The 13,102-nt window shown below is 35.7% G+C and overlaps 1 protein-coding gene across 1 annotated transcript in view; it reads left to right on the plus strand.

Annotated features, from left to right (window-relative positions):
• Window positions 1-13,102, plus strand: part of LAMA2 (laminin subunit alpha 2) — a 270,298-nt gene that overhangs the window by 202,903 nt on the left and 54,293 nt on the right. The window contains exons 40-41 of the mRNA XM_027880560.1: window positions 4,579-4,681; window positions 12,591-12,707. Coding sequence (XP_027736361.1) covers window positions 4,579-4,681; window positions 12,591-12,707 — 220 coding nt within the window. The remainder of the gene's footprint in view (window positions 1-4,578; window positions 4,682-12,590; window positions 12,708-13,102) is intronic.

Here is a 13,102-nt window from a genome sequence, read left to right on the forward strand (position 1 = left end):
AAAAAATGGGATTATAAGGTAAAGGCAGCTCTCCAGCCTGAGTCATAATGAGGATCTCAGCTCCTCACTGCGTAGAAAATATTCTGAGCATAGCCAGAATTATCTTTTATGTCAAATATCAAAGGAGTTAATGGCTAATTTGTGGAAAGCAGTCAGAGAGCAACTGACGTGCACTTGACAGGCACACAGAAACATGAAGAAATTACAGTATAATAGGAGATTTCCAGAACCTATATTTGATACAGAAACATAGATGAACAGAAACAACTTGTAACCACAGCACTTGTACATGAATAAAGGCAGCTTGCAGAGAGCCACTTCTGTCAAACTGATTATGGGAATAGCAAAAGCAATCCCATGCTGTAAAGGTCTGTATTTATGAGAGGGATAAAGTGATCTAGCCACTGCACAAAAATTTTAATATTTGTAGGCTCTTTACATTTTCAACGTTCTTTGAAATAACACTGAGTACTATAGTTCTCTCTTGATGAGAATGTTTCACCTCACACATTGGTATGTGCTAGTTCTCTGTAAATAGTTATTTGTTTCGCCAGAACACCTAATTACACAGCAAAAGTAAATAAAGACCTGGCCTTTTTTTTTTTTTTTTTTTCTCATTAGGATCAATATATGCTGTCTTTTTCTCCTTTAATGACTCGAAGTGAGTGAGGCAGGCAACTGTTTCAGGGACTGAATAGGAAAAAAAGAGATGCATAGAACAGTAAAGAAACAAAGCAAGTGATTACAGGATGATGACAAAAGTATATATATCAGATGGTGAACTGGGTGATTATAGCATTGACAGAAAGTGGATAAACAATTTAAAAGTGATGGAGGTCAAGATGAAAAATGTGATGTAAGTAGAGGCAAGTGAGTAGCAAGGAAGGAGACTAAAATATTAAGGTGATGTTTTCAGCATGTCTATTGCGTATATTCATTAAAGGGAGCTTGCTTTTTGTAATGAGCTGTATAAGCATAGTGGGGATCTTCTTGATGAAGAAAACTGAGGCAGCTGATGCCTTTTAAATTTAATTAACTTGATATAGAGTAGAGGTCATCAGTGGTTTACCATCAAACTGCTGCAGAGCAAGATAGATTTAGCCATTATTTGTTAAATGATCATGTGAGAATTTCAAGCCAGATTTAAAAAATATGTCAGCTGTGAACTACAGTCATCATTTTGCTATTCTATTTTCTTGTTTTTATTTAAATACTGTTGAGTGTTTGCTCATCCTAAGTGAAGAGTTTAGCTGGTAACCAGGTAAATCAGGATCCCTCTTCCTGGAAGTCCCAGGGAAGTTTCAGCTGAGCTTCAGCGCAAGAGAAAGAACTTGCCCTCACTCAAGGATGTCTGGAGCACAGTGGTTCAGTCTCCCTCAGACTGATAAGTCCCTAGAAACTGTGTCCCCAGCTTTCTGAGAAGATACTCTTGGGGACACTGCATACAGGACAGAAATGACGTCTTTCCCCTCCTTTTGGAAGGTGGAGCCATGTTCTCTTCTTTTTGAGAGCTGTATGCTTGTCTTCTGTGAAAGACTCTGAGCTCCAGATGCTAGAAGATCATGCAGAAAAGCACTGTAGCTCACATGCATCCCTGATCTTAGCCATTCCCATTCACCAATTATAATGTTGGGGCCAGGGAAGGAAGGTTTCCCAACAGTAACAAGCTGGTGTGTAAAGTAGAGATGGTAGAGACAGTTTTCGGTTTTAGGTTGTACCCTGTACATCACTGAAGCAAATGATTTACAAGAACCTAAGCGATATCTCAAGGTGGGTTTTTTTGTTTTGGTTTGTAATGAAAATGACCTCTTTTTCAAATTAAGCTAATGTTACTAAAAGCAAGAGCAGAAGATGCTTAAAATCCATGGTGATTACAGGAAGCCTGATAAATGATTGGGAAAACATGTATTAAAATTATGACAGAAAAATTCCTCCTGAGCTTTTTATGATGGATTTGTTCTCCTCTTTGAAAGCAAAATAAATTCATCACAAATGAGAAATCTCTAGCATTCAAGCAGCTTCAGCATCCCATTAACTAAGGCAGTAAGTGACTAGAAAGGAGTCACATTAATAGATTCTGCTTGTACCTCACAGATCAGAATTATAGTTTTACCATATATCTGGAAAAAGTGTGATTCGCAGGCTTTTTAGAGAGAACTTACAGGATAGTTACTGAAACCACAGGGGACCCATTAAATGTTTGGGATCCTACTTGCTTCTTTGCTTTTGACTTTTTTTGTACTGGTACTCCAACAGTTATATTGGGTGTCTAGATATTCTTACATTGTAATGGCATAAAGCTGCAAGGACACCCCTGTGAGGATGTCCTGAGGTGCAAACTCTTTATAACATTTTTGGTGCTTCAGAATGCTCAGCTATCTTCAGGACTGGTAAAAATGAGAGTAACCCTAATTCTTGCTAGCTGAAAACTATATGATGTAAGGGTACGTGAAAAAAAAAATAGTTTAAGAAAAAGGCAGAACTATTTTTAACTGATGTGAATTAGCACTTAGGTCTATAAAACAGCTAGTACCTGAGTAAGTTGTATGTGATCCTCAAAACTGTCCCAGTGCATTTATGCCTCAAAACCATGATTGAGACTGGAGTGTTTGGGTACGTAATGAGGCCTCACTCCTGTCACAAGATGCTGCAGCGATTCAAGCTGCAGAGTTTTCGTGAGGAGGGTAGAAGCCTTGAGGAAAGGCACAAGGGGAGGAAGGTACTGTCTGCAAGTTATGGGCACTCTGGAAGAGGCAGAATTAGAACAAATTAGATTCCCAAGACCCTGAAATTTCTAATTTATTTTGAATAATAATTTTATTTTTTTTTACAGTGTTCCAATTTAGAAAATAATATCAGAGACTCTTGCTTGTAAATCCTACTAAATCATTAAGGGGTTCACCATGGCCCTTGGCAGAAGCCCACAAATTCACCTCACACAAAGGCATAAAATCTTTGGAGTTTTTAAATTATTGACTACTTCCTAACTTGACATCTCATGAGCCACAAGGAAAACTAGTAAAAAAAGTATGTTTCCTATCAGATATCTTTGATTAATCCTTACTCTCAGAATTATTTTTTAAAAAATATAAAATAAAGCTTTTAATCAGTACAAGTTTATTTATATCTGAAAGGCTTTTATGCTGAAATTGCCAGCAAATGCCCAATTATTATTCCTGGTTTGATGAACTTCTTGGTTTTGCATTGTAAATTTGGCCTTGATTTTATTGACTACAAACTGCGTCAACAGCCAGTCAACCATGCCTAGTCATAGAATAATAATAACAATCCTTATTTTTGAAGTCTGTGGTCCCAAAGTGATCGTACCCTGGATTCTGTTGCTAATGGGGAAAGAAATATAAAAGTATTATCTGATTTGACAAGTGCCTCTGCCACAAATACATATACATACCAATACAAAGAATCTTTAAATGCATCCCTGTGACATGGCAACATGTACCATGAGATATCCCATAACAAAGAACTTGGTCCTGAATTTTGAAAGTACCCAAAGCATTCTCTAAGATTTTTAAAAGAAAAAGAAATGGTAAGTTCAATGTATTGTTTTTACGGTTTCGTTGAAAAACAGCAGAGATTCAGTAGTATGGAGAATGTCACCTCTGGGCTTACTCATTATATAAATAATGAATAGCAATAATAATTGTGTCATTTAATTGACACACAGTTAATTTTTGAGTATATGTATCTGCCCCGGAAAATGAAAAGTAGCTACTTCTTAATTACATACTAGTTGCGAGGCTATGACCCATGACTAATGTAGAATGTTATCTGGCTGTCAGGAGTATTCTCAAAGAAATGTATTCAGCATGATGTGTGACCTGAGTTCAGTCTTACAAACTGAACAGTAAGTAGTTCAGAAGCTAGAGCATTTCTTACCAACTGGAAACACTAATCTAATTTAGAAAAATCATTCCGTCTATTGATCCGTCTCTGCACAGAAGGTAGAGATGGATGTTTTTCAAAAGAAAGATCTTTAGGTAGCACGATATGATGAAGGATGGTTACTTACTAATAAAACTCTTTCAGATTAAGTGCAGTCTGACCTTCTTTTAAAATTCTATTTCTTATTTCGTTACTGACTTAGCAATTACAGATCTTTAATTTAACCACAAATGAACCTCTGTTGTCAGTGTTAGAATCATCAGATTCAGTCTGGCTTCTAAAGTTGCTCGAGCTGCAGTTAGGGAAAAATAGTATATTATGTGGTATTTTGTCCATAACTGGAAGGATATATACATATTTAAGTTGAAATATGTTTTATTTGGGTTTTTTTGGACAAAGTTTTGCTCTTGGAGTCAAATCTTTTTCTTTAATACTGTAAACATAATGTCTCTTTTTATTAAAGTCAGCACTAGTATTCCAAAGGGGATCTGGATTCCCATTAAAAAAAATTATTAGAGAATTATTTTTTAGCTTTGGTAGACCAATATAATGGCAATGAGGTGTAATTCAGAACACACATTCATCATTTAGATGACTGTTCACTTAGCTCATATTCATATTTCTTTTATGACTTCAGACTTTCCTGTGTGTTTGACACTTCTTGTTTGTCTACAGACATCTGGTCCTCAAGGATCACTGAAGGATGGCGCCAGGAGCTCTCTTCAGAAAAGCTTCAAGGTCCTTAATGAAGCCAAGGTGTTAGACAGTGATGTTAAAGGTATGTGCAGTATATGACATTCAGACCCATTAAATAGGAAAAAAACCCAAACATTGTGAGACTGCTGTGCTTTCAGCATGAAGAAGCCAGATCAGTAGGAAAAAAGTATAATTCATTATCTGATTTGAAATTGAACAATGTGTCCATGAAAAAGATTCTTCTGTTCTGTGTCCAAGCATTATGCAGGAATGTTTGTTCCCTCTGTCCATTTTCTTGGGCAGGAAGACTGAGGGCGATGAAACTTTGGTCTTCTCTTGCTAAACAAACCCAGTATTAAATTTTTATTCTTGTTAATACAAAACAGAGTTTGCAATGCTCGTCAGAGATACCACATCTCTTGAGGATGTCTATGGGATTTTGCCTGAAAATGGAAGCACGGGGAGGTCAAATGAAGCTGTTTGCCAAACAGACTAGTGGATAAGAATTGCTAAGCATTTTTTATAAAAAAGGAAAAAAAAAAGTGATTAAACCCATGTCTCTAGAGGTAAAATTTCACACGCACGCAAAGATTTCTTTGTTCCTAAAGCATCAGTACATGTCTAAATGCAGGTTAATTCATAAGGTTTGTAAATTCCAAACCAAATACTTCAGCTTCCTAGTGAAAAATAAAGCATCTTTAATTTCTCTTCAATATTTTCCACTGGGGGAAAAAAGTTTTTGAACCATGTTGTTCAGTGAGATGTAAAAGCTGGTAATTCAGGTCAGACTGAAATGTATAATACCCTTAATATCTTTACATCAATAAATGAGAGTATTGCTGGTGAATGCCATAGTGTGAGAAGGTAAGACAGTATGGACACATACAAGGACTTAAAATACAGAAGTACTGGAATTGATTCCTGGGAAGATTAGGGAGATACAACCTTTGAAAATCTTTGAAAAGAGCTTATATGAACATCAGTGAGGAATAGGTCTTGGTCAGAAGGAGAAAAACAGTCTTTGGACAAACATTTGATCAGAGCCTATGATTCAATGATCTTCTGATCATTGCAACCAAAAGCAGTTTATTTCTTGGGTCTTTATCCAGACAGATTGTTTTATGGGTCCTCTAAGAAAATACCTATTGCAGCACTAATGAAGAATCTACAGTACTCAATACTTCTTTCTCCACAGCACTCTTAGGAAGGAATTGAAAAAAAAAATTATTTTGACTAAACCTGAGGGGAAATAAGTATGATACAATTATCTGCTTTCAAGTGGGCCAACATCAAATGTCTCACATCTGCCTTTGTGAGAAATGTTAAACGTCACTGCTTTAATTACTTTGTATTTTACATATAGCAAAGAAAGCAATTTAGGAGCATAAAATTTTTGTGCTACTGATGTAGTAAAGTCCGAGAGGAGAATCGGTTAACTGTCCTCCATAAAATTCTTTGAAAGTCTTTCATCTGAATACTAAGTCCAGATAGAATAAGTTCAAGTTGATAACTCTATGATTTATTTCAAGTTAGTGCACTGTAATCCCCTCCCTTTAGTAATTTTGATGTGTCTATATTTGGAGAAGCTATGTCCAGTCACTGTAGTTTTTGAAGAAATCTTTCATATTAGGTGCATTATAGTTTAGTCTGATTCAATTGGCTGAAGCTATAATGGGGTTAACCTGCAATTAACCACGAGGATGGAAAAGGCATAGCACTTGAAAACCTATGTGAAAAAGCAGATTTAGAACCTGGAAGAAATAAAGATGAGAAAAAAGTAGCTATGATATGGTATTTTTTGCTCATCATAGGATGTGAAAATCAAGCTGGGTTTTGGTTTGGGGTTTTGGTTTTGGTTTTGTTTGTGGGTTTTTTTTGTTTGTTTTGGTTTTTTTGGTGTGTTTTTTTTGGTTTGGTTTGGTTTGGGTTGGGTTTTTTTCATGCATCAGAACTAGAAAAATTGCACACAGTAAATATTCAAGGTTGAGTTTTAAACTTGTCACAGAGATGATGCCTAAATCTTCTCTGTCCTGACTTAGATTTTTTGTTAGAAACTCAACAGATTTTTATAATAGAGCCAGTTTTTCACGTTTTTACATACAAAATTTTCCTTGGCCTGCTGGGAGATACATTAAGAAGAACATCTAGCATAAGGGATGAGATCCATATAGCTTTTGGCTGTTACTACACTTGCATTTAGGTTTGGCTGCTCTAGGATTTCCAGCTGCAGAACAAGTAAACATAATGTTTCATAAGGTCATTAATTGCATTTCGCTGTCATACACTGTTTGAAAGTGAAAAACATCATTATTTTCTTGTAGCAGATCTGAGAAAAATTGTATCTGAGCTACCAGTAAATCTTGAATGTATATTTAGAGTATTCTTTATTGCGACTCTCTACTGCCAGTTTCAGTACAGATTTAGGGCTGGATGAACATATTTCAGGAAATTTGTTATAGAAAATCACATAATATGAGGAGAGGCCAGTGTGCATTTTCAGTAACATGGCTAACGCAGGAAAAATAAGGGTGCTTTCTGGAATGCAAACTGCTGCAGTTTGCCATGGCTGGTTTATAGAACACACTAAAATTGCTCTGCCGCCTCTTCTCTTCCAAAGCATTCCTCTGAGCAGACTGGACACCACAAAGTGGGGTCCATAGCTAGCTCCATGTGCTCCCCAGGCAGGTATAATTGAGTAACCATATGTTCCACATAGTGCTGTACCCTGTTTTCAAGGACAAAATAAAATAGTATCTGTTCTTGGAGGTGCATGAATTTCATGTGTCAACAAGACTATTCAATTTAACCCTGAGACAAGATATATTACAAACTCAATAAGGCATTACTTCAGAGAATTTTGGAAAGAAGTATGTTATTCTCCCATTGTACCAGTGAGAATTTAAGTTGATTACAGTTTCATAATTCAGAAGCAAAAGTGTAAAGAGTCTAAAGATTCATAGAGCAAACCTAATGCAAGCAGCCAGCAGTGCTTATAATGCACATATTATATCTTTGTCTATGTTCTTGGCCCCAAACTGAAGGGTAATGAGATGGAGCTTTCTTAATGCTCTCTGATATGTCTTAGATTTAAAGGGCTTCATAAAGACAAACATTCTGAACTTGAACAGTACATCTTTTTGCATCTAATAAAACATGGCCATGCTCCACAACTTGACCTCTCCACACTTGACAGTGAAGATCAGTTAACATCATGCCCAGAATACGGATGTGTAAGAATAAAATGCAATGACAGATTTCTCTTCCCCACCCTGCTTTTGCTCAGAGTGATATTATTATTATTATTGTGAATAACATAGAACATATGTTATTAATATTATGAACATAATCCCTTCTGGATGTCTTGCTGTTCCCAAGATACAAAGTGGGAGTTCAGTGTCAAACTAATAGTAAGATTTTTTTTTTGAATTCCTATAAAGCCACCCTGTTCACAGTCTCAGCTGGAAGTGCAGGATGGCTAATGGACCCTCTGTAAAGATTTGGTAGACAGAAGTAATCACAAGGTTAAAATTTCTCTGTCTGCACTACAGGTAGTACATTAGTTAAAGTAATGAAGACCCATAAGCCACTCAGCTGATATACACTCCAAAATTCCAGCCTAGGCTGTGATAGAGGTGAGAGTGTTTTCTTCCTACATTATGACATTCTCTTGATTTGTAGCCAATTACCTGAGTTATAAAACTGCTGTTAATCATGAAAATGTCTTATATTACTACCAAAGACTGCTGAAACAGTCCTTACAAAGCAAATGTTCTGACAGAAGCTATTAAAATGGAGATTTAGTAATTTCTTTCTCAGTGGGGCTTGGAGTTAGAAAGAATAACCCTGGTGGGAGAAGCAAAATCTGTATGTAGTACTCTGGCTAAGAAGGAGTTTTGAAATTTTGGCTACAATTGAGTAAATGCTGCTGCCTGCTAGCTGCATTCTCTCTGTGCCTTGAGGGATTTTTCCGTTTGCCAGAAGCAATTTTTCTTCCTTATAATTTTGAATTTAATGTTTTAAAAATATACTTGCCCCAGCGCAGATTTGAGACTATATACAGACTTTGTCAAAACTGATCAATGAAAAGTGAAAATAAGACATATAAACTCCTCATCAGCTGGAGATTGCTGTCAGGTTATTTTTTTGCTGAAGAATTGACAACTTGAAGGGGACTTGTCTGACAACACGTGAATATTTTTAGCTAAAACATTTTCCAGCTGATAGGCAACATAACAAGGTGATAGATCCCTTGTTTGTGAATTCTCCTCTGCTTTTTATTTATGCTGACCTGGCATATTGCATTCACCAAATTATTGCAGTCAGTGCTGAAAGTAGTCTTTTTAAAAACTTAAACATCATTAGCTGCATTTCTGTAGCTGTATATCTTTCCTCTGTTTGTTCCTAATGCCAAGTCTTGCTTGGTTTAGGGGAAAAAATCAGCTTGTGACCCATCTTCCTCTTTAATAGGATGAGACTGTGGGAAGCAAGAATGCTATTTGGAAGAAGTAGTTGGACAAAGATAACAGAGATGTGTGTAATGGTCAGTTCATTTGTGCTGTTTCCCGTCAATAAAAACAGCTGCATGTGTTGCTCCTTGGTAGATTTCCATCTTTATTCTGATTTTGGGGTACATGCATTTGGTAGCATAGCCTTGTAATGTTTTTTTGGACAGTATCACATGGAAAAATTGCATTTGTTCATACTATCAGAAGATACTTGTTTCCACTGTGTTCCACTATGTTTCTACATATATGTTTCCACATATGTTCCACTATGATGGGGGCTTATCATCAGTAATTAACCAGTATCACCTCATACGTGATCTGCAGAGACTTGTAAAAACGTGTCCCTTATAAGAGTAGATCACTGCCTATAAACAGTAAGTAACTAAATTCTTAAGTTCATCTTAAGATGAAATATATCCATGCAGGTATTTTAATTTTTTTTCACTTGGTTCACTTCAGTTTATTCACTCAGAGGAAAAAGGGATGATGCTTTATCCTGTAATGCTCTGTTTAATATAAAGAGGAATTGAAAATCTTTGTTCACGTTAACCAATCCAGAAAATGTAAAGACCTATACATGCAAAGTCCTTCAGGTTCCTGCTTACTCTTAAGGGTTTAGTTTCAGCAATACATTACTAGTTTTGCTCATTTGAACAATAAACAGTGCATTTATTGGTATCCTGTGCCATCTCTGTGCAGAACTAATCAAATGGAAATGGTATTGAGATAAATTTCACAGGATACTCCTCAACCTATGCTTTAGTCTGAATTGATAGTGCAGACCTGCTAACCTCTTCCAAGTCAGATAAGCCCAGTAGTTTGGAAAAAAACTTAGAAAAAGCTGCCTGTATTTTGACTAGCTTTGATGATTAACTGGAGGATCTCAGGCCTTCAAATCATAGCTCCAGCATTTTTCATAAATGCTAATATTGAAAGGATGGGGGAAAGCTGATGTGAAGTGGTTCAGTTTGTGATTCATACAGAAAATTAGTTCAGTGCTTAGTGAAGAGGCCATCTGGATTACAATATGAGAAGTTACTTCAGAATAAAACCTTGTCTTAATATCACTATGCAAAATGAACAATTTCCCTGAAAAGCTGAGATGGGACATAGTATCTTCTCACTTCTCTTTGTGTAAGAGCCTCCCTAGGAACACTTATTTATGGCTTTATTATTGTAATTAAAAAAGAAAAAACAAAGCCACACAGTTAAAATGTATTTGAGGAATTAAAACAAGAACCATTAAACAGGTATTTCAGGAGTTCTAGGGAAACTTCCCTCATTAAATTTCAGTTTGCTGCTATGGTTACAAAGATGAAAACAGAAGTCTGAAAACATGATTCTTCAGAAATAAAACTGGGGATAATTAACATGTTGGATCTGGCAGAGTAAAGAGGAGAAAAAGAGATAATTTAAAAGTATGCTACAAAGTTAGAGCATAAATGAATCAAACTTCTCAGAAATATTGACACACTTTATAAACACTAATATCCCACCAGAGACATCAAGAAATTATCAAGCAAACCATAATTTCAGAATTAAATGGAGGAAATTGAAACAGTTCTGTCAGGATTATTGCTTAACAAGAAATGAACTCAGATAAAATCTCAGGGCATACAAGATCAGAATATCATGAGTTCATCCTGGTTTAACAATATTCTGTTTCCAGTAGCCTTGTTTAGCAGTCAGAACACAACCTGTCATTTTAAAATAAAGGTGTTTTTGAGGAGAAGACTGATTTCATAATTCATGTGATTCTTCCCAGTTTTATTCTAGTGTTAACTGTGCATCTTACAGTTCACATAAATGTCCTGTTCCTCTGCAGGACATTTTGGAGGAGTGAGAGCCTACCTCCAAGCACTCCTGCAGTCCTGTGTGTATTTAATTTAAATAATGCAGACAGATTCTTTTCCTTAATGATGTGTCAAAAGGTCTAACAAAAAAAGTATAGTTCTCATTGAAGTTCTATGTGTTATTTCAGGCTTGCTCTAGCCTTGGAAAATTTAATCAATTATTTCTTGTAGGCTATATAAATTTTGATTTTTCTCTTTACAAATTGCTTTTTGCACATCTATTTTGAAGAAACCATACTTTTTTAGAATTTGTGGAATGTGAACTACAATCCCTCATTTTAATATACTATTCTGTTTTTTCTCTCACAAAATGTTACAGGCCTTGTGATGTTGGTGGGGTTGGAATACCTAATATCTAATTATTGTCCCTTAGTAAAAAAAGGTGCTTTTCATTTTGGTGAGCATATGCTTATAATTCACCAACATACCTCATCTCCTGTACATTTTCCTATCCCAGTATCTATTTGTATAAGTATCTAAAAACTAGTTGTTTATTTTCAATAACTTGTCACATATCTGAAGGTCACAGTCATAGTTTGTATCCTGAACTCCTTTTCTACAAATTATTCTCCTCTTCTGGCTGTCAAGCTCAGTGATGTTGAATTAGTTTCTGAGTAGGATATACCAACTTTAAGGCAGGAAATTACCAGAGGTATGTTTCACATTGATAGGAAGAAATTATGAAAAATGCCCCCTGCTATAGTAGTTTAAACATTAACCAGAATTTTTTGTGCCAAACTTTACTTCTGAATTTTGGAATAATGTCTGTTTCAATAGCCATAAAGCTTAGCTGGAAGCTCATTTCTGAGAGTTTGAAAAATTATTGCTATGCTGGATACTGTTCAAAAAACCATCTGTGATTTTTATTCAGAGCAACTGATGAAGAATACGAACTTCCTTGTGAAGGAGAACATCAGTTTCAACCATATTGTACCAAATATGACACACCTGTGTAATTGATTTGTACTAGTTTTTCGATTTGAACAAATTCTTAGCTATGAATGTTATTTACTGCACAGGCATTTTCTCTAAAAAATTTAGTATGTTTGTTTCGTAATAACCTGTTGTTAGTGTGTTCTTTTCATATTGATGATCAGTGCCAGGGTGATCCTGTGTTTTACTCAGATGTTATGTCAACATTGGTTATCTTTGAGAAAATCCAGGAGAACTAGGCTGTGGCCAAATTGCAACAGCTAGCTGACCTAATCATGCTTGCCTCTTTCACCCTACATTCAACTCATTCAACTCAGACAACCACCTTAAGAAATGTTCAGTCTAGGAATCAAAACTGTGACTAACATCACAGTTGTTTAATCCATCATTGTGTGAATTTGTCTAAATCATAACATCTGTAATTGTAGTTCTTTCCTTTGCAGGCCTTAGAAAAACCCATGATAAATATAAAACAGTACAAGGAACTGAAACATTTAAATACCATGGAAGTAGAGAAATTAAACAACCAGGAGAAGATGATCAGTGAACACTACAACAAGTTCTACTGGATTTCCTCATTGACACAATATAATATCTTATGAAAAATGCTTGCTTGTTATTATGCATTTTAAGTTTTGTGCAAAGAAAGGGTAGTGGAAACAAAGAGTTAAAGCTTCTCTATCGTATGGATTCTTTATAGAAAATGGGGATAATCTGGACAGCATGCAGAACAGGCTGAAAGATGCTGATGAAAACAATTCCATTCTCCTGAGAAAGTTGAATGAAACCTTAGGAAAGCTGTCAGCCATTCCTAATGGTAAGTTGGAAAAGTGTTGCAACACTTGATTCCCCTTGGTTCCTTTCTTTCTTTTTCCATCACTTAACATCTGTCTCATCAATCTTTGCCTGTGTCCACACTATGTCTACTTTAACCATTGGCTGTTGTTATAAGATGAAGATGAGCAATGTGAGAGAGAGAACTGAACTGAAAAGTTATGTGGTATCAGTTTGAATGGTAAAAGGTACCACGCTCTACAGTTTGCAGAAAGTTTCTGAAGTAAAATAATTATGATAGCAGGATATGGTATACACTTTGAGAAAAATAGTCATTTTTTTATATATGAAAAGTATTTTTATGAAACTGTGTTTAATGAACCATTATAATTTCACCAGTGTAATTTAACCAAAGAAGCATAAGACTTACTGACTTTA

The sequence above is a fragment of the Empidonax traillii genome, unplaced genomic scaffold (genome assembly GCF_003031625.1).
Source record: "Empidonax traillii isolate 1590-97213 ecotype Southwest subspecies unplaced genomic scaffold, ASM303162v1 scaffold72:size2462915, whole genome shotgun sequence".
Classification (NCBI taxonomy): Eukaryota; Metazoa; Chordata; class Aves; order Passeriformes; family Tyrannidae; genus Empidonax; species Empidonax traillii.